The 22,654-nt window shown below is 41.2% G+C and overlaps 1 protein-coding gene across 1 annotated transcript in view; it reads left to right on the top strand.

The window, feature by feature from the left end:
* TMEM131L (transmembrane 131 like) overlaps nt 1–22,654 on the top strand; it is a gene marked incomplete in the record, with an annotated part of 1,995,267 nt that overhangs the window by 1,627,276 nt on the left and 345,337 nt on the right. The window contains 2 exon segments of the mRNA XM_044062407.1: nt 9,492–9,634; nt 20,895–21,089. Coding sequence (XP_043918342.1) covers nt 9,492–9,634; nt 20,895–21,089 — 338 coding nt within the window.

Below are 22,654 nucleotides of genomic sequence, written 5' to 3'. Positions count from 1 at the left end.
TGCGGAAACTTCAGTGGTACCTAAAGAACTTGTGGAGTCAACATTGTCACAGCCTGGAAACAATGATTCCTATCATTCTGTGCCTGCAGAAAGAGTTCCTATGGTGGGCAGAGGCCTGTCACCAAAACAAGGGACTGTCATTCATTCCACCCCCTGCCAACCAAACCCTGACTGCAGATGCATCAGATTATGCTTGGGGGGGGGGGTGCGCATCTGGTAGGGAGATGCATTCAGGGTAAATGGAGCCCAAATCAGATGCACCTGCATATCAACCAGAAGGAGATGCTAGCTGTACAGAATGCTCTGACAGCCTTCAAGGACTTTCTTCATCCAGGACAACTACTAATAAAGACGGACAACACCACAGTCATGTGGTACATAAACAAGTAGGGGGCTACCCATTCCTACCCCCTTTGCAGACTAGCCATGGCCTTGTGGAACACAGCCTTGACTTACCAAATACATCTACAAGCTCAATTCCTGCCAGGAAAGCAAAATACTCTGGCAGACAAACTAAGTAGAAATCTTATGGACCCACATGAATGGAAACTGGATCCACAAATCTTCAGCATGTTGACACGCAAATGGGGGAGCCCAGACATAGATCTTTTTGCATCACCCCAAAACTATCAGCTGGACAAATTCTGCACAAGAAGCTGTCACAAAAAAGCTTTGAAAGTGGACGCTCTATCCTTCAGCTGGAAAAACCTATCAGTCTATGCCTTTCCCCCTCTGCCTTTGCTCTCCAAGGTATTACTAAAATTCAGACAGGAAAAAACAAAAATGATTCTGATTGCTCCAGACTGGCCTCGCCAACACTGGTACCCGCTCCTACACAATATGTCACAACTTCCAACTCCAGCATGGGACCTCAGTTTTGTATTGGAAAAACTCACCCTACCTCCTTTTGAGCCAGCTGCTACTGCAGACATAAAATTTCTCTCTTGGAAGACAGCCTTTCTTTTAGCAGTCACTTCAGCTAGAAGGATTTCAGAACTACAGGCTCTCATGGGAGTGGATCATTTTATTATTTTCTACCCGGACAGGGTGTCGCTCAGGACCAATCCATCCTTCATACCTAAAGTGGCATCTAGTGTGGCTCTTAGTCAGACCATTCATCTGCCAACTTTTTTCCCAAATCCACAGAACAAGGGGGAGCGGATTTTGCATTCATTGGATGTACACAGGCAACTAAGATTCTACTTAAACAGGACAAAATCTCTAAGAAAATCTGAGCAACTACTGGTGGCATTTGCTGCAGGGGCAGAGGGAAAGGTTATTTCAAAGCAGACTATTTCAAAATGGATAAGCCATTGTATTCATTTCTGCTACATGCATCATGGTAAACCTGTTCCCAAGGGGATCAGATCCCATTACACCAGGGCTGCATCTACTTCTGCAGTCTTTCTCAAAGGGGTTCCTACCAGAGACATTCTAGAAGCTGCTACCTGGAGCTCAGTTCATATGTTCACCAAACATTACCATTTACCTCTCTCTCTTCTAAATCCAGAGCAGTCTTTGCCACTGCTGTCCTGCAGGGCCTTATAGCTGCTCCTAATGCTGTATAATTCCATTCTCCCAACCATAGCTTTGGGATTCTACCCAAATGTAATGACTGCAACAGTGAAACATGAAGAACATAGTCCAGTTGTGTACACTTACCATAAATGTAGATATTTGAGTGTATTCACTGTTGCAGTCCTGGTTACCCACCCACCAGCCCCCTACTTTTCTCTTTTTGTACCTCTTCTTGCTTTTACTATGCTCAAAAGCCTTTTTGCTGTATTTGCTTTTATTTGGAGGTATATTTTTTGTCTTCCAAATTGCTTGCATATATAAATTTATATATATTTTGCTCCCCATTTGGGGGGCACCTGACATCTGGGGCAAGAAAAACTGAAGAAAATGACATCGGCTGCATGTTTTATACCCGCTGACGACCTGACGTCATGGAAGAAGGGACAGCAACTGATGCAGGACCCAAGACTTTGTTAATCAGACCGACTGAGGGCAACCTGCCAGCAGATTACCCAAATGTAATGACTGCAACAGTGAATACACTCGAACATCTACATTTATGGTAAGTGTACACAACTGTACTTTTCTCCTGTCCAGCAGGGACACAGGTGGGATCACAGGGGTGTATTTTCTGTTTCCCATCCAGTTTTCCAGGTTCCTTTTAAAGAGGCACAGTGAAGTACACTGCTTGACATGGAGGGGAAGTCTATTCCACAGATGGGGGGAGACTTTGGGACACACATTTATCCCTCAAACAAGCTCTGTTAATGTCACAGACCAGATTGAAGCCTTGTGTGCGGGTTGTATGAGTAGAGTTTGACTTACAGATATGCAGCAACTCCATCAAGGCTGGGTCTGAGATGGCCTTGTATACTAGACACAGGTCACCTCTGAGCAGTCTGTACAAGTCTGAGTAGAGGGACAGGGCTTTTAGCCTATCTGTATAGGATAGGTGTTTGCAACCTTGGATTTTCCTGGTCAGGAACCTCTGTGGTCTCTCCAGCTGCTGCATGTGCTTGGTAAGGTACATGCCGAAGGAGCTATTGTACTCAATAATGGGTCTGATAAGGGAGGAGTACAAGGATGTTATGACCTCTTTGTTCCTGGATGAAATACCCTTACTTATGAGGTGGGCCATGTAGAAAGCCTTCCTTATAATTGACGCAATGTGGTGGTCAAAAGTCAGGTTGCTATCCACCTAGGTGCCCAAGTCCCTTATGACTGATTACATGCTTAGTACATTGTTATTAATGTGAAAATTAGTGGGAACTCCATTTTCCCCAAGGGGGAAAAAAATGCATTTTTTGACATTCAGTTTGACACCATATTCTGGCACCAGTCATTAGTTTGTGTAAGGCCCTCTTGGAGGATGTTCACATCATTAGGGGAATTTAAGACAGCACCCAGCTTGCAGTCATCTGCAAACTTGGTCAGTCACAGACCACTAGTTTTGGCTTGCACCTCAGAAAAGTATATCAAACAGTAGAGGCCCCAAGACCGATCCTTGAGGTATGCCGCTTGATATGGGTCTACTACTAAAGCTGGCTTCCCCTATTTTGATTGAGTGGCTTCTATAAGTCAGCCATTTAGCTATCCATCTGGTAACATATGGGTTGATGCCTAGCTGGGAGAGTTTATCTATTATGCCCAAGTGGAAAATAGTGTCAAAGACTTTGGCTAGGTCAGGGTAGGCGGTGTGCACGATCTTCCCCTCGTCCATGGCTTTGATGGCTGTTTCAAAGAAATCAACCAAGTTTAACAGGCATGATCTCCCTTTGACAAAATCAAACTGTGTGGGGTCAAGTGCTTGGAGGTTGCCAATGTCCTTGTTTATAAGCTCCATGATAATGCGTTCCATGGGCTCACAGATCAGGCTACTTAGGCTGATGAGCCTGTAATTGCCTGGGTCTGTGGATGCCCCACCTTTGTGTAGAGGAATGACAGTGGCTGTCCTCCATTCGGCCGGGATGAAGCCGGTGCTTAGGCTTTGATTGAATAGGGTACCTAATGGTGCTGTGAGCTCTTGTTGTATTTTAGAAACTAGTCATTGCATTGAGAATGATTTAACATTTATATGAAGGAGAGGTTTTGCTGATCTTCAAATCATTGTGCTAGATGTTGCAGAAATATTCCATGAAGTTTCTGATTAAGCTTCATGGTGCATTTTTGTTGTAGAACTACTGATAATCATGTAGAGTACTATAATGTTGAAATTTATCTTGTTTTGGGTTATATTACATGATACAAATGTTGCCATTTCATTTGACTACAGCTAAAACAAACAGTGAAAGAAAAAAATATTTTCATAGCTTTAAAAGCTGTTTTATTCTCTCTCAGTTTTTGAAAGTATAGCTAGCAGGTACACTATTACTAAATGGCATACTGCTGTTCATGAGGCAGTAGTGTAAGCCAAGCATGTCACTGTTACCTGTTTGAAATTTTGGGGCAGTTGCTTTAGGTAGAAACTTACACTAATATTAGCTTATTATTATTGTAACTCTGAGCCAATTAGATCCATGATCCTGACCACTGCCTGATAATAAAGACATATAAATCAAAATATTGATGTTAGGCTGTGCCAATATGTTTTAATGCTTGTATTAGTGCTCATTCTTTAGTATGGTGGTCAGGTTCCTAAGCTATAAAAAATATCTGTATTTGGAACTTGAACTGTGTGTTGTGTTTGTGAAAAGCCATACAGGAGGGACTGTTGGCAATTAGAAAAAAAAGAGAGGAAAAAAACAGAAAAATCAGAAAGTGATTAGCTTCCATTTTAAATGGATTACGCAACTTGGTCTTCCAGTTTGTCGAGCCATAAAGCATGCTGTCTACAAAATTAGTTTTATTGTGTATGCAAGCTGCACTGAAAGGTAGTTACTCTTGGCTTAGGGTTGGTGCTTTGGTTGGTGGCTACTTTGTTACAGCTGTTGAGTCACAGAGGTGTTAATAGCTTAAACAGCACTTACTATCATGAAATTATCACTCACAAGATGGTAGGAATATTTTCTCATACAAAAACTTGTTTAAGGACTGATAATGTAACCATGCACTTACCTTTCTTTTGTTTTATTACATGTAGTAGATACATTCCTCTTTCTTCCTACCTTTTTTAATTGTAATAGATAAATATCTCTGTCTACCTTTTATTTTAAATGGAATAAACAAATTTGAGATGGTCTTGCTTCTCAGGTAGTGGGGCACAATGGAACACACATTAACATTACACATTAATGTACAAGAAATGAAGTTCATTCCTGCTGAACTGTTTAAAATCTCATTAACTCATTGTTTTTTCTAATTTTTATCTTGAAAGTTAAGCGTGTGGGAATGTACAGGCAGGATGTTTTTTTATAGCACTTGTAGTGTAAAATCTTAGTTTTTGTTGTCTAACCATGTATCTAGTATACTGGCAAGTCGTCATGTTGGCAGAGGTTATTAAAGTATCTTTAAACACAGAACCTCAGTCTGGTGATAAGGGATTATAAAGTGAAAATAGCTGGTAAATCAACATGAACACTGGTGCAACAGAACTGGTGTGGCTTGCCTTTTAGGCAGCTAGAAAGCAAATTAGATTGCATATTAAAAAAAAAACTCCTTATACTACTATTAAAAATACACATCTCTCATCTCTCTCCCTTAATCATAATTTACAGTAACAGCAATGATACTATTATTCCTTTCTTCCTGCTTCACTTGTCAGAATTGTACTACATTGTTATAGTGCTATATTTATTTACATGTACTGTAAATATTTTTGAATTCTTATGTCAGTTGCTAATGTTTAACCTTTATTGTAATGTTGTGGAGCTTTTGTCACTGGGCCTCTGCTGAAAAAAGGCTATTTCAGCTCAGCCAGACAATTCCGGTCAACAAATGTAAAATAAAATAAATAATATTAAAAATACAGTTTTATATTAGTGGAGGAAGGTCCAATAGTAAAATAATAACATATGGGAATGGGTACAGAGAAAGGCTGGAGAGTAAAAAAAAGTTCTGGGAGTGATCCATCCCTTGACATGAAATGTACAGTACATTGTGTGTATGTGCATGCATGTTTGTTTTTTGGGATAAGTGGCAAAGTGTAACTGTACTTATACAATGCTGTGTATGGTTTTGAAGATCTTACAAGGAAAAGTAGAATATCAGTCTGATGTAGAATAGATACAGGAAGATATTTTTAGTGGTTAGAGGGATAAAAGTGTAGCTGAAGTATGAGCTAAGGCTGACATACTTGATGGACTTCACACATAACACCAAACACTTTACCTTCCCCTGCACACCGAATATACCACCCTCTGTAAAGTACCACCCCTGTACAGCCACAAAACATAATCCTAAAGACAAAGACTATATAAAGCTTATAAACAAACTCCTAAAACTAAGAATATCCTGTCACTATAACCTTATAACACATGGAGACATTCATCCCAACCCTGGCCCACCCACACCCAATAACCTACACTCCCCTACCACAACCCCCACAGTCAACCTACCCATGAATACTCCCACTAGTTCCCTCCTAGCATTTCACCTAAATATTAGAAGTCTTAACAATAAGATTCCCAACCTACACGCCCTCCTAGCAACCCACTCCCCAGACATTGTGTCTTACGGAAACCTGGCTAAAACCCAGTACTTACTGACAATGAGATATTACCTCCAGGATGCAATATTCACCGGTTAGACCGTGCTACAAGGAAATGAGGTGGGATAGCAGTCCTTTACAAAAATACTCTAACCGTTAATAGAGATACCATTCAACCTCCCCAATTCAATAACGTGAAACTCCTCATAACCAAGCTACAGTTTATCCAAAACAAACACTTGAACATCGTCTATGCATACATTCCACCAGGCAACAACCTAAATACCCTAGAAGATCTCCTTTACTAGTTATCCACTACCTATCTCCAAGAATCCATAGTTCTTGGTGATTTTAACACCGGCTGGCACCCCTGCTCCTCCGACCCCCCCCCCCTCACTCATATAAACTTATCTGGGTTTAAACAGACCATAACCTCTCCAACTAGGATAAACAAACCAACCAACAAGGAAAGTATTCTAGACTGGATCCTAGTTAATAACCAACCCCAAATGTACACAGCTGGTACTCTCCCTGATGACCTCAGCGACCATTGTCTAACCTATATCATAAAACATAAGGCACCCAAATATAAAATATTTAGAAACAGGAAAAACTTTGATGCTGCTATATTCCAAAATGAATTAAAAGCAGTTGACTGGTCAAAACTAAAAAATCTAACATTGGAGGAGGCCATAGATCACTTTAACACTAAATTCTTAAGTATCCTTGATTCCCATGCTCCAGCACGTACAATAAAAACTTGATCAAATACAGCACCATGGCTCACAAAAGATACCAAAGCAAAAATCAAAACTAGAAACAGAGCCTGGGCCAGCTGGAGAACAACCAAAGCCCCACTTGACCATCTAAAATATCGTCAACTCAGGAATGATACAAAAAATCTATTTTACTGGATAAAAAAAGCTTCCACCAAAATCTCCTACAAAAACACCACAACAACCCTCAAAAGTTCTGGGCAGGCTTAAATCAACTACTTTGTCCAGGTCACTCCACCACCCCAACCCCGGCTAACTACACCCATAATTCCCCAAAGACAATAGCTAGCGCCTTTAATAACTTTTTCACTGAAACAATCCAATCCCTAGCAAATCAACTCTAACTTAAACCACATGCCTAATCTACCTAATAATCACCCGAAATTTGGCTTCCAACCAATATCTACTAGTTTTATCAAAACACTTCTAAAAAATCTAAAACCTACCACCCTTGCTGCTGACCTCCTCCCTGCAGAGTACCTGCAAATAGCTGCAGATGACAGTGCATATCCCATATCTATCCTCATCAACAGAACCTTATCCGAAAATGCTATCCCCTCCCTCTGGAAAATATCTCACGTCATCCCACTCCATAAAGGTGGTAGCTCCTCAGACATATCCAACTATAGACCCATTGCCATTCTTTCCCGTCTAGTCAGAATAATGGAGAAATGTGTACGCAAGCAACTAATGCAATACCTTTCACAGAATAACTTACTGTCCAACTCCCAGCATGGTTTCAGGCCATACCACAGCACCACCTCAGCCCTCCTTTCCTTTACTACTGCCATAAACCAAAACAGGAATGACAACAGTCTAACCTCTGCCCTTTTTCTTGACCTATCAAAAGCCTTTGACATGGTCAACCATGAACTTCTCATTCTTTCACTAAAATCTATTTCCCTCAACAAGCCTGCTATCCATTGGTTCCAGTCTTACCTGACTGATAGACAGCAGGCAGTACTATGGCAGGGCAAACTCTCTCCAGCCAGTTACCTCTCACACTTGGTGTCCCTCAAGCGTCCATACTAGGTCCACTACTCTTCTCTATTTTTATCAACAACCTCCACACTGCTATCCCTAAAGCCACCTGCATCCAATATGCAGATGATTCCACTCTCATCTGCTCAGCCACCTCCCCATACGACTTGCAAATCTTAATCCAAAATACATTTAACACTATCGAGAACTGGCTCACCAATCAATGCCTGCTTCTAAACCCCAATAAAACTAAACTTCTACTCTTCTCTCCCACTAGTAGATCCACCACACTTTCATTCTCTGTCACATCTAACAATGGTACCACTATTTCCTCAGATAATTGCACCAAACTGCTAGGGGTTATCATAGACAATAATCTCAAATTTGACCTACAGGTCAACAAAACCATACAGACCATCAATAAGAAGCTTGGATCACTGTATAGAAACAAGACATGTTTAACCCCACTGGCTAGGACTGCAATCGCCTGATCACACCTACTCTCTACTCTCTTATATGCCTCGCCTGTACTCTCAAACCTCAACAAATCCGAACTAGGTAAGCTGTCCCATAGCTACAATCATATTGCCGGATTCACCACTGGCTCCAACTATAGAACCCACCACTGCCAGAACCTTAAACAACTAGAGTGGCTAGAACTGCCCAGCTTAATTCAGTTCAATCAACTCTTAATAGCACACAAAATTTTGTACCACCCTGAGGATACCCCCTTACTTAAAAATATTATTAAGCCATATAGAAATCTATGATCCCTACGGTCAGCCGATAAATTACTGGTCCAAACCCACAAAGCTAATAACTCTGCTAGTGAATCCCTGTTTGCCAACTTCATTGGCAAAACCTGGAATTTGTTGCCAAACTATATAACCCTACAATCCTCCAAAAGTCTCTCCAAAAAAAACCTCAAACAGTATCTCAAAGTGAATTGGCTATGCCCATGTACCAACCCTGATTAAGTTATAAACTAAAAGCATATTCTGCAATTATCATAACTTGTAACTGCATCACCAAGCTGTGCTTCCAATCTGATGTCTCTTACTTTTAATTCTCTGTCCATGACGATTGTGAGTCCCTACTAGGGAATCATTACTAACCCATTGTATATAATCACTTTGTTTTTATAATTGTTTACTAACTTCTGTGTAATCTATGTAAGTTTGCCTTTGTGGAGCTTTTCTCCCCTGGCCTCCGCTGAAAATGGACATGTATCCAGTCGGACTATCCCGGTAAACAAATGTAGGATGGAAATGAGCTGGAAGGACGGACAGGAAAGGTGACAACAGTAGTTGTATCTGTAAGATGGAAGATTAAAATCCACTGTAAGAATTTATACATTTTTGTGTAGGGTCATGGGATCTTGGACTGATTTACTAGAACAAAAATGTGTTCTCTGTATTGACACAGGTATTTGAAAGCTTGCGATATTAACTGCAACACTCAGGCAAGATTAGTGGGTCATTTTTTTCATTCACTTTGCTTTTGTACATTTTCTATTGTCAGATGATCCAGAACTTTATTTGTAAATGTTTTAATGTATTACATTTTAACCTGTGATTGCTTGATTATGTTTAGTAAATCAGCATTAATAATTATGTCAATTTGATATTTAGAGTTTCTGAACAGAACAGCTTGAAGCAAACCAATGTGGATGCTGGAAGACAGGAAACAAAAGCTCATAACAGAAGACACAGGTGTCCAAATGGTAACTGGGAAATCAGCAACATCGAAGTGGGAAATACACAGATGGAAAAAGGTATTTACATAGCTGGCTTGAGCTAGCATAAGCATTGTGGCTTGACAATTTGTGGTACTACTGGAATCTCACAAAACAAGAAAAGGAGCAACTGCAGAGTACTAATGGTTGCTGTTAATTGTTTTTTGATAAAACCTTTTTACACAATGACCTAAGCAGCATAAAGTAGAAAGGGTTGTCACCAAACTTAGGAAGTATATGACAATAAAAATAACCATATATTCTATAGAGGTATTACAGATATTTCAGAAATGTTATTAAAATTTGTATAAAGCAGAGAAATGTAGAAACCAAGAAAAGGCAGAAATGGAAATATGTATGGAAAAGTTAATTATGATGAGATAAAAATGGTGATGCATAAGCAATCAGCAGGGAAGTCTGCAGAAACAGTGGGCTTTCCTTTGGAAGATTGGAAGTTAGGAAGAAAGAAAATGAAGACCCAGAAGGTTATGTTTAACAGTATTTTAAAAGGTGGGGAAACACCAGCATCTTGGAAGAAAGTTGTGTGGCTGTATTGTCCATAAAGGTAAAGACCCTTCAGACCCAGCATCATATAAACCCATTTTCATTTTAAACCACAATTATAAAGTGTTCATGTTTATCCAAGCAAAGGGAATGGCAAAGGTGTTGCCAAAATTGATAGATATGGATCAGTGGGGTTTTGCAGTGGGGAAGCAAACATTTCACATTAGTAGAAAAATGATGATACAGAGGGATGCAGAATGAAGGAAAATGTTGCTATCGTTTGTGGGCCTTAGTACACATAAAGGATTCATTATAGTCTGCTAGGATTTTATGAGTAGGTCAGTGGAAGCATTTGCATTCTGTGATAGACTAATAGGATTAATTAGATTATATGAGGGGTCAGAGACAAGAATTTAAGTGGGGAGAGTTCATTTTTGACAAGCTGTGTTTAAACAGTGGAATCAGGCAGAGGTGCCAGCAAAAAACAAATAAAGGACTCAAATTCAAGGATATAAGTAATATGGTAATCAAGAAAAGGTAGCTTTATTTTCAGATGATATTTTGTACTTGATAAATCAAGAAAATGGCATTTTGGTGTTTTGGAACATTTTGATATGGTTTCAAGTCTTTTGGGAATAGTCAGTTAATAAAGATAAAACAAAGGCTATAGCAGTAAACTGTGTTACCCATACATCGGTTCAATAGTACTCATATTTATGGGGACATAAGATGAAGTATTTAGGTGTATGTACCAGATTAAAAAGGATTTTGTTACAGCAGCTAAAGATATGTGAAGAAACTAAACAAAATATATTACAAAAACATGATTATGGATATGGATATTAAGATGCAAGCAATGAAAATGATTTAGTCCCTTTAATTTATATACAGGTCAGGCTTATTTTTATCAACTAGAAGAGAAGTTGTGGATGATAATGACAAGCACAGAAGGGCTGTGGTTGACTAAGTTTATGGACAACTGCAAACTGGGTGCTATAATAGAGTCTCTGGCCGACATGGAGATCCTCCAAAAGGGCCTAAATGAGACTGATGTATGGTGTCAAAGCCATGGTCTCAAGCTAAATGCAAAAAAAATGCGTAGTAATCCCCTTTGGAAAAAACAGAGTACCCGCAAACTACAACATAGGAGGTAATCCCCTGAAATCTGAAGAAGAAGTAAAGGATCTAGGGACCCAAGTAGATAGCCAGCTTTCCTTTGATAACCATGTTGCCAAAGTGGTTAGAAAATCCTTTTGTGTGACCCATCTGATCATGAAATGGTTCGCATCAAGATCTAAGGATGTAATGGTGCCCCTCTACTCTTCCCTCATTAGACCCATTATTGAGTACAATGCACCAATTGGAATGTACCTGGCTAGATATCTCCAGCAGCTGGAGAGACCACAGAGGTACCTAACCCAGAGAATTACTGGCCTCAAACAGTTGCCCTATGCAGCACAATTGAAAAAGCTAAGACTGTACTCTGTTGCATACCACTTTCTCAGAGGTGATCTCTGTCTAACGTACAGAGCCATGTCCAACCCAGAATTGTTGAACATGCTCCATGTTAGCAAAACCAATTCTACTCGAGCTACACGCTCTAGGGATATAAACCTCAACACAACAATGAATAGAACATGCTGGAGGGATAGATTCCCTTCACAGAGACTTCCCTTACTATGGAGCAGGGCCCAATCTACATAAGACAGAGCCCCTCACTATCATTCTTCAAGAGGAACCTTGATGAGTGGATGGGTAACAGAAAGTTCACACCGGGGATCACACCAACAGCACTACTAGATAGGGGCCAAAGGTACTAGCTGCTAGTACAAGGGTCTAGGGAACTACTAAAGGGGCGGTGAATATCGCACAATGCGGCTGGGCTAATATATGCCTTCGGGCAGATAGCTCAGTACCAAATGTAAGGGGAAGAGGGCAAGAATTATTTAGTATGCGTTGACCCTCCCTATAGAGCAAGGAGGTATAGGATTACATAATCTGAATGGATGCTTTAGAGCTTTGCAGTTAAGGCTGATATGTAAAACACAAGCAGAATATAATAGATCTGTGTGGAAAGGAATATGATGATGAAGCAGGGGAGAAGTTCAAGAAATAAGGGAGAGTAGTATTTTCGATACAGATCCTTAAGAAAAATATCAACAACCGTAGAGAGTTGTATTCATAAAGTTGCATAAAATATTCTAATAACTAAGGGAAAGCAGGAATGGAGAAAGGAGATTTTGCTAATAGGGATTACTGGAAGTAGTGATGTAGAAAGCAGATGAGAGGGTTGAAATTTACTGACAAAAATTGGAAAAGGACCCAAAGTATTTGGGAGCAAATGACTAGGGAGGGGAAAGGTAGCCAAGTGGGACGAAGCCAAGCAGAAGTTTGGATTACAGGTTATAAGGACTGCCTTCCATATCCCTATAATCAAAGAGAAAGGGATAGGGGACCAGCAGTGGTTGAGTTTTTAGTTAAGTCTAAAACAGAAACTGCTGCTGTTAAAAGGGATAATTAGTAACAAGTATAAAATAATTACATGGTAATTATAAGAATCAATCAGAGGAGGTTAGAAAAGTTTGGTAAGAGAGACTGGGGAAGGTAGTTTATGTAGGAAGAATGGGAACACATCTGAATGGATCCCAGGTATGCAACAAAGTCCACAAAGTTTAGCTTGAGAGATGAGTGTCTGATGTCATTTCCACCATATTTTGGGGGGAGGGAGGGTGAAGTTCCAGTCAGTTAATTGCCACCAAACAAATGGAAGCTTAAGAGCACGGAAATAGTCAGGACCAGGGATGTGGGTTTATAGATACCAAACTGGTGATGGTAACCCACGTTTTTGTGTGAGTGGAATCATTCACACACACACATATTGGTAAGGCATTAAAAGCCCCATGCTATGGCATATCTACATGTATTAGCAGTTAATGTAGAATTGGGATCTAATAAAAAAAAATGGTAACTGGCAGATTCCAGTGAGTTTGTGTACCATATCCATGGCTGCTGGGAAAACAGTCCCTTTGTTTGACTGTACTCACAGTCTGAAGACTCCCCAGTGGCAGAGAACTTAGTGGGCTTAAGACTCATAAGAGTGGAGCTGATTGGCAGCTGGGAATGGTGAGGAGTAGACAGACTGAGGGGATGGGTTCACTTCTCTTCTTGTTCACGTTCTTCTGATGACATTGACAAGAGCAGTGCTGACAGGAGATCTGGGGTAGACTCACTGAGGAAAAAGTTTAGAAATTGAGTGCTCTGTCAGGTTGGAATGGATGTGGAAGTTAAGACCCTTCCAATTTAGTTCACGAGGGTCTTGCTTCACAATAGGTACCTCTCCAACAAAATGTTTTGTGACAGCTTCACAGAGTTATGAGAGGCTGTTGGAGTTCTGAGGCAGAAATAAGAATGCCCCTTAATGTTAAAATAATTTGAGAGGTATGGTAGAAAACATTAGGGTTCATAGGTGTGTACTAAGGTAACAACCACTAAACCCTTACAAGCCTAGCCTTGCAACCCAAATGTGACCCACAAATTTGATTTATATTTGATTTTAGGGGGTTATTTACTGATTGTCTCTGTCCATCAGAGAAATAGGAGCCAGACCAGGGGTGAATTTCCGATTACCCATCAGTAGGTCCAAGTTGCACTTAAATAGGGATAGAGAGAAACTCTGCTTCACAAGGATGGGGAACCTGTTACAGAGAATTGTAATTCTCTGAGAAACATCTCTCTCCAACTTGCCTTATTTATGCTGCAAGCAAAATTTTAGGTCTTTAACCTAGTAATTTTGATGCTGTTTATTTTACAGATATTCAAAAGATTCATCAAAACAGGGCCCAGGGATGCTTTGTATCCCAAGCAAAAATTACCTATTAGATGTCTGTATGATACCAAGTAGAGAGACATGGCTTTGAGGCGATCAGCATAGGACATTGTGTTTACTCCCTGCATTCTTTTTGTAAGGAACCTTTGTGGACATTCCAGTTATTGCATGTGTCTGATCAGGTACATTACAAGGTACAAGGGGCATTATACTCTATGATGGGCCTGATGAGGGTCGAAGTACAGAGGTATGATTACCTCTTTGGACCTAGATACAGTGCCCTTGCTTATAAGTTGAGTGACATAGGATTTTCTTACCTCCTTGGACACGTGTTGGTCGAAGGCTGGGTTATTATCACATGAGTTCCCAAATCCCTGACTAGTGAATCAACTATTAAGGATGTTTTATTGATGATGTCATTACCCAGGGTGGAAGTCTTCCCAAAAGATACTATAATGTATTTTTAGGTATTGAGTTTTAAGCCATGGCTTTGGCACCGGGCATTAGTCTATATTAGAACTTTGTGAAGGGCTTTTTTGGGGGGGATTCAGTGACTGCTTCCTCTTTGCAATCATTTGCAAACTTGGTTAGCTAGAGGCCTTTGACATTGGCTTTGACATCTGAAAAGTAGATGCCAAAGAGGAGTGGGCCTAGCACAAAACCCCGGAGGACTCCACTGGTGACCGGCCTCTTTGTGGAGGTGGCCTCACCGATTCTAACCTCCTGGGTCTTATCAATAAGCCAGCTAGCTATCCAGCTTGTTGGGTTTATACCTAGTTCTGTAAATTTGTTGACAATGCCAGAGTGGGATATTGTATCAAATACCTTAGCCAGATCTAGCTAGGCAGTATGTACAGTTTCCCCCTCATCCATTGCCTTAGTAACCTTTTCAAAGAAGTTCACCAGATACAGTAGGCATGACCTTCCTCTGCCAAAGCCAAATAGATCCAATGTCTGGAGGTCTCCTATGTTTTTGTTGATAATTTCCATTATAACCATGTCTTTGCAAGTAAGACTAGTAGTGCTAATGGATCTGTAGTTTCCAGGATGTGTTGAAGGTCCTTTCTTATGAAGGGGCGGGGGGTGACCTTTGCAGCCCTTCATTCACATGGCACAAAGCCTGTTTTAAAACTATAGTTAAGTAAAGACTCCAAGGGTCCTGCTAAGTCATATTTTAGACTATTTAGGAGGCATCCTGGGATGTTATTGGGACCACTGAGGCCATGTTCCTGGCTGTAGTGAATGCAGCCAGTACGTACTTCCTAGTTATAGTTGGAGGGTTTATGTTTGAGGGTATAATTGGGGGGATGGTTGGGGGTGGGGGGGGGTAAAGTTGGAACTGAATTTCTCCGCTAATAGGTTTGCTATGTCACTAGGTGTAGTGAATGTGGCTTCATTAACTACCAGTTCAGCTCATTGTTGTATTCTGCCCTTGAGGTTTTTGACATAGCTGTAGAAGGCCTTCGGATTATCTTTCACTTGGGAGGATATCATAACCTAAACATTTGCTTTACTTGACCTAATTAGCCCTCCTAGTTACCTTTTTACTTTGATGAGAGAGTTTTTATCTTTATGGAAATTACCCTACCTGATTTTTGCCATAATATTTTCCTTTTGTTGTATATCCAGTTTAATTTGGGATGCCACCAGGGTGGATTGTTTCTGGGGTTAGTTCTGTGCTTACTTCTGGTAGGTACAGCAACCTCCATGCAGCCATTGACATGGTTGTACAGAGTTTCTGAGAGCAATTCATCATAGGCTGGTGTGTTCTTGGAGTTTGGGGGGGGGGGGCATTCCGTTTTGGGGTTTGGAGGGGCATTGATTCTTGACAAACTGTCACTTAATAACAGGTAATTTGCCTTGGAATAGATCCTAAGTGTTACAGGTGTTAATGAGATTGAGGAGTTGATTTTGATTTAGAAGGAGATAGCTTTAAAGTCGGACCTTACCAGAAAAGGACAGTACTTTTGGGAGCACAGCATTCTTCCATATTTGTGATTATGAGGTCCAGAATGTTGGAGCCTCTAGTGGGCATATTCACTGCTTGGTCAAGGTTGTTTGTATTTATGAAGTCCTGGAATCTCTGTGCCTTTAGATTTGAGGCTGTGTAAGATTCTCACTCTATTAGAGGGGTGATTAAAGTCTCCCATAAGTAGGGTGATAGGTTGGATGGTAAGGGTCTGCAGTCGGTACAAGTATGCATTATGAGCTTTTTGGGACATGGTGAGTGACCTGTAGCTAGCTAGGAAATGGTACAGGATTTTGTCTATGGTGATCTGCACATGGAGGAATTTCAGCATGTCTCCAACCAAGACTGAACTTGACAGTCAAGAGGAGAAGGTAAACACTTGCACCACACCGCACTCATCACATAGTCCCAATAAACCTACACCACCAAAATCCATACATAGAAACACAAAAACATTCACAGAGGCTCTCAATAATAATCTGCTCAAGCAACAAAGACCTCCAAAGCAGAAACGCAAATAACCTCCACCCCCCAAAACAACCCAAATGACACATAGCCCACAGACTTAGTGTGCCAGTAAACCACAGCCCATCAGGCAAAACAACATACCCAACACACTAGTCATAGATGACTCTATAGTCAGGTACACTGATGTCCTACTCACCAGGCTAAACAAGGAGAAGGTTACTGTCAGCTGCCTGTCGGGTGCCAGGATCCGCCACATAACCCACACACTTCTGTCACTCCACAACAAGTGCAAATATGACTGTGTCATTGTCCATGTTGGTGTGAACGACCTGAGACGTACCTCCCTGGACTACATGAAAAGAGACATGAAAGAGCTCTTCGATCTTGTAGCCCAGGCAGATATGACCCTAGCCCTGAGTAGCATCCTGCCATCTCCCAGAATGATACCACAGTACAAGGACAAAATGATTGACTTCAACAATTGACTAAGCTTCTGGTGTCATTCCAAGGGGATCCAGTATCTGTCTGCCTGGGATGACATGGTCGACAGACCACGATGCTTTGCCAGATATGGCCTGCACTTGTCGCCCCTGGGATTCCAGATATTGGCTAAGGGTGTTGCTGCCCCTATAGTGCCTTTTTTAGGCAAGGTTCAAATGACAAATTCACCAGGGTAACAGGAGCAGGCAAGCAAAAACTGAGGGTATTGCTACTCAGTGCTAGAAGTCTAAATCTCAAAATGCACTCACTCGAGGCACTCCTTAAAATGGAGAACATTGATATCTGTGCAGTGACTGAGACCTGGTTCAAGGCTCTAGAGAGCACCCCTGCATTACCAGGCTATAACTCATATCACACTTTTAGGCCATCTAACCTGGACCAGAACACCAAAGGCGGAGGTGTGTTCATTTTCATTAAGGATATCCACACCTCCGGGCTAGTTGTACAGCATAATGCATCCGAGATTATCCAAGTGCAACTAACTCTGGGCAAAACTGCAATCCAAATTGTAGTTTGCTGCAGATCCCCCACCATGCCCCAGGATTCCCATTCCTCTTTTCTTGATATCCTGGAAAATATTAGGGTTCATCCGAACACCCTAATGATGGGCGATTTCAACTACCCCACCATTAACTGGAAAACTACTCATGTACCAACTCCTTCGCTCAGTGCTTTCTGGAATTTATAAATTCCAATGTCCTGGATCAACTTATCCACATCCCCACCAGTGGCAACAATATCCTAGACCTAGTCATTACCAGCATGAGTGACCGGTGTTCCACACCTGAAGTGAACGCCTCATTGGTCAGATCCGACCATAAGCTAATCACCCTAGATAGCTGCATCCCGTCCCCACCCACCATTAAGGAAACCATGGTAAAAAATTTCTCCAAAGTCAACTTCATGCTTCTTAAGACAGAAGTGGCGAACTTCATGACACCCATGCAGATAGACAGTGCAGTTACGACTGCTGAATCCTACACAAATGCACTCTATAAGCACTTACAAGAGTGCATGGATCGTGCTATCCCAGACAGAACCAAGATGCTATCCTCCAAAAAAAAGGAAGCCAATCTGGTGATCCCCTTCCATAAATACGCTCTACAACAGAAGGAAGAAACTGTTGCAAAAAAGAGTAAAATCCCATGAGTGGAGGAGCTCCCTGGTCAGCCTCAGTAAGAAGCTGAGATCCCTTATATGATCCTCCAAAACTAGCTATGAAAACAAAATTGCCACTGATTCTAAAGGCAACCACAAAGCATTCTATAGCTATGTCAGGAATCTCAATGGCAACACCCAGGTCTGCTCTGAGTTACAGCACAACGGCACGAAAATTACAGAACCAACTGATATTGCCAACGGCCTGGCAAATAAGGTTCAGTGCTAACTTTACCCCCCTCTCACCCCCTTAAAGGGCCCATATCTATACATGAAGAATGCAGAATTCCTGTAATCACATCTATGCAGGTAAAAGCTACACACTCTAAAACCAAAAACACAGCCTTCGTGGGACCAGACAACATTCCAGGCTGTGTTTTACACGAACTTCAGAATGAACTGGCTCCCTACCTAAGCATCATGTTCAATCATTATCTCACGTCAGGCTTTGTGCCCACTGAATGGCGCACAGCAACAGTTATCCCACTCCACAAAGGGGGGAGCCACCACTGATCCTTGGAGCTATCGGCCTATTAGCCTGACGAGCCTGGTCTGCAAGGCTATGGAATGTATCATCATGGAACTCATAAACAAAGACATTGGTAACCTCCAAACTCTGGACCCCGCCTAGTTCGGGTTTGTGAAAGGCAGATCATGCCTTCTGAACCTGATCGACTTCTTTGAGGCAGTCACCAAAGCCGTAGACAAGGATAAGGTGGTTCACACAGCCTACCTAGACCTCGCCAAGGCTTTTGACACCACCCCCCATTCTGAAATTATAGCTAAACTCACTAAACTAGGTATGAATTTCTATCTAACGTTTAATGTGTGCTAAGAGACCTTGGGACCCAGGTGGACAGTAGTCTCTCCTTTGATAATCACATCACCACAGTAGTCAGGAAATCCTTGTATGTGGCACACCTCATCACAAAAGGGTTCTCATCCAGGAAAAAAGAGGTAATTATTCCCCTCTACTTGTCACTCATTAGACCCATTATAGAGTACAATGCCCCTTTTGGAATGTGCCTCACAAGACATCTGCAGCAGCTGGAAAGACCACAGAAGTACCTCACAAAGAGGATTACTGGCCTCAAACAGATGCCCTACACTGACCATCTCAAAAAACTCCAGCTTTACTCTCTAGCATATCGCCTACTCAGAGGTGATCTGTGCTTAACATATAAAGCTATGTTAAACCCACAGCTGTTGGACATGCTACACCTAAAGAAATCCCAATCCCACTGAGCTACTTGCTCTAGGGACCTAAACCTTGTCACCACAATAAACAGGACATGCTGGAGGGATAAATTCATGTCCCAGAGACTTCCTATACTCTGGAACAAGCTACCCATCTATGTCAAGCAAAGTTCCTCATTAGCACTCTTCAAGAAAAATCTTGATGAGTGGATGGGGATAGGAAATACAGCCCGGGGATCACTTCTGTGGCTCTGCTCGACAGGGGCACAGGAAATGAACTTTCTTGGGTGGCATAAGCCAGGGAACCTTGTTGGCTAGGCTTACTTAGGTCCTTGGGCCGATAGCCTAGTACCTACCTATGAACCACTCTAGAAGTATGCTTGTTATTGATGTATATTGAGACCCCTCCACCTTCTGTCCTTGTGTGTGCAGTTGCTGGTCTAAAGATGTGGAAGGCACTAAAACCTTGCACTGTCAGGGGTACTTTCTGCCACTTTAAACCAGGTCTCAGTAACTGCACAGATATCTATTTATTGAGGGGGGGCATGGAGGGAGTGTATTTTTTAAATTTAGGCTTCTAGCATTGAGCAGTTAACATTTTGAGGTTGCACTGAGTTGAATTTGCTATGTTGGTACATTTGTCAGTTTGCCATTGCATAAAAAGGCACTATGCAGGCAGACAAAGCCTTAGCCAGTATTCAAAAGCCTAGAGTGGAAAGGTGCAGACTATCCTTGGAAAAGCAATGTGGTCTGTTGACCATATCCTCCCAAGCTGACAAATATTGTATCCCCTTAGAATGACACCAGAAAGACAGCCAGTTGTTGAAACTGATAATTTTTTGCTTATATTGTGGTAACATCTTCGGTGATGGTAATATTCTAATCAGTGCTAGGCTCATACCAGCCTGAGGCATATAGTCTGAAAGCTCTGTAATGTCTCTCTTCATATAGTCCAAGCAGGTTGATCTTGGGTCATTTACACCTACATGGACTGTGAGGGAATCGTACTGGTATCTGTAGCATAATGACTTGAGTGCATGCATAATTTGGAAGATCATGGCTCCAGATAAGCAACTAACAATTATTTTCTCCATGTTCAGCCTGGTTAGAGGGGCATCAGTATATCTTGGCTCTAGATGATTGTCACGGCTGAAGTGACACCCCAATCCCATGTGCAAAAATGGGAAAAAGGGGTTGTGGCTGGATGGAGTGTGTCTTGCAATGGAGTCCCCTTTGAGAGTGCTGGGAAGTGTGTTTGCCTTTGAGTGACAGTATGTGTGGTGTTAGGTGGTGTTTTTTCTGAGTAACTTTGGGCTTGCTGAGGCATAGCTTTCACAGTGGGTAGTCTAAGTGATCTTTGTTGTTTAGGAAAATTGATTTTAAGTGCCTTGGCATAATGTGTTGCTTGTGTTGTGTAATATGTGAAGCTGGTGTTGTGTATGTGGTTTCAACAATCTGATGTGGACTTCTATGCGAGAGTTTAGCCTCTAGTGTCATTGTGTAACTACACCTTACATACTTTGTCTGATTCTTTAAGGATTAAGTGGTTGTCAGTAAACATGCTGGTGAGTGAGTCAGTTTAAATAAAAAAAAAGAACCATTAACATTGAAATTATTTAGAAAATTAGAAATTTCAGAAGCCGTAATTAAGGTCACATTTTTTCAATCCTATTTAGGTTCTTTTTATTTGCACAAGAAGAAGAGCCCTCTAGAATGGTGTTCCTCAGATTCCTGCTCTGATTGTGGCAGTTCTTCGGGCAGTGTGCGAGCAAGTCGTGGCAGCTGGGGTAGCTGGAGCAGTAGCAGTAGTTCTGAAATAGACAAGTGTGCTCAGAAAAGCAAATCACTTTTCTTTCCATCTGTTGATCAGCGTGAGTAATACAGGACAAGTTTACGTGTCACTTTTGCTCATAGGGATTATAAGTTGCATGTAGTTTTTTACTAAGTTCTTATTTTCTTTGCAAATAGAACCCTGTTTGAAAATAAAAACATTTTTTTAAATGTATGTATGTATGTGAGCAGAATGTTGAAATACAAGTGTGTATGTAAGTGCTGTTTTTTTTTACAGACACTGTGGTTGTAACCCTAGTAGTGCTTTGTAGGTTTTGGTAGATCTGTAGCAAAAGTTAAGACACAAAGCATTTTTTGGCATTATTCTAATGTGGCATATATATCCCCTTACTGCCAGTGCATTCACTGTCCAGCAGCCAGTAGTATCTTTTGCATTAGTAAATGGCTCTTGCAGTTCCAGCAAGAGCCAGATAAATGTGTAAAATTAGTCAAACTTAGCATCTTGCTGTAAGGGTACTAGGTGTGCTAACTAGTAGAATTCTGCTTCGGTGATACAGTTTAATGAGTTTAATTCCAGTAGTCCTCTTGGAATGGACAAAGGCCTGATTACTGGAGCAATTTTTTATTGAACTCATCCGAGCCTTTGATCTTGTCAAATGCACGGTTGTCCTAGGCCATCTCACTGAAATAGGCATTTGTGATGACACACTGCCCTGGTTCATAAACTACCTCTCTGTCACTTCTCAGTAAATTTCAGTTCATCCACCTCTACGTCAATCCCCCTTCAGAAAGGTGTCCATCAAGGACCTATTCTGGCACTGCTTGTCTTTTTTTATCTACAATAACAAACTTCCTTTTAACTTACCCAATTTTCCTCTCCTGCTTTATGCTGATGACACAGTCCTATTCAATTCCAACCATTCCATCTCTTCTCTTGAACTCCATTTTCAGACTGATTTTCATGCCTTTATTCAGTGGGTCAGTGATAAATAATTACTGCTCAACTCCTCTAAAACACAAACAATCCTTTTTGGCACTAGGCAAAAGCCAACTTCTTTCTCCAGGCCTATAAAAATCCATGTTCATCTTAATAACAGTATTGAAAATGTCACTTCATGCAAATACCTAGGGGTTTGGTTAGACCCCTTCCTAAATTTCCAACTCCACCAGGACTACACACTCAAAAAAAGCAACTCTTCCCTGTTATGGGGTAATAAGATCTCACATTTCTATTCAGACTATATAGAAATTCCATATGTAAAGAAATTTTAGTGAATCATCTAGAAAAGTGTCTCCCGCTTTTTTATTGCAGCTTCTAAAAGAAATGTATCCACTATTCAGTCCATTTCAAGTGCAATTTGCAGAGTTATCACTCTTTCCCCATGAAATGAACACCACTGGAAAACCATTGAAAAAGCTAACTGGCTACATGCAAAACAACAAGCTAACTTTCTGCTCATCTCTTATCTATTTAAACTTCTCAGGAATTAAAATTTCCCATCGGTAGCTACCAGACTATTCAGAGATGCACCAACATACAACCTTAGATATCTTAATTACTTGTGTCCTCTCATCCAACCCCCAAACTAGGCTTAACTGCGCAGACCATGCTTTCATTGGTCCCAAATTATAGGAATCTCTCTCT

This window comes from Protopterus annectens, chromosome 2.part1, assembly GCF_019279795.1.
Source record: "Protopterus annectens isolate FY-2018-M chromosome 2.part1, PAN1.0, whole genome shotgun sequence".
Lineage (NCBI taxonomy): Eukaryota > Metazoa > Chordata > Ceratodontiformes > Protopteridae > Protopterus > Protopterus annectens.
This window is presented reverse-complemented; position numbering and strand designations above follow the sequence as displayed.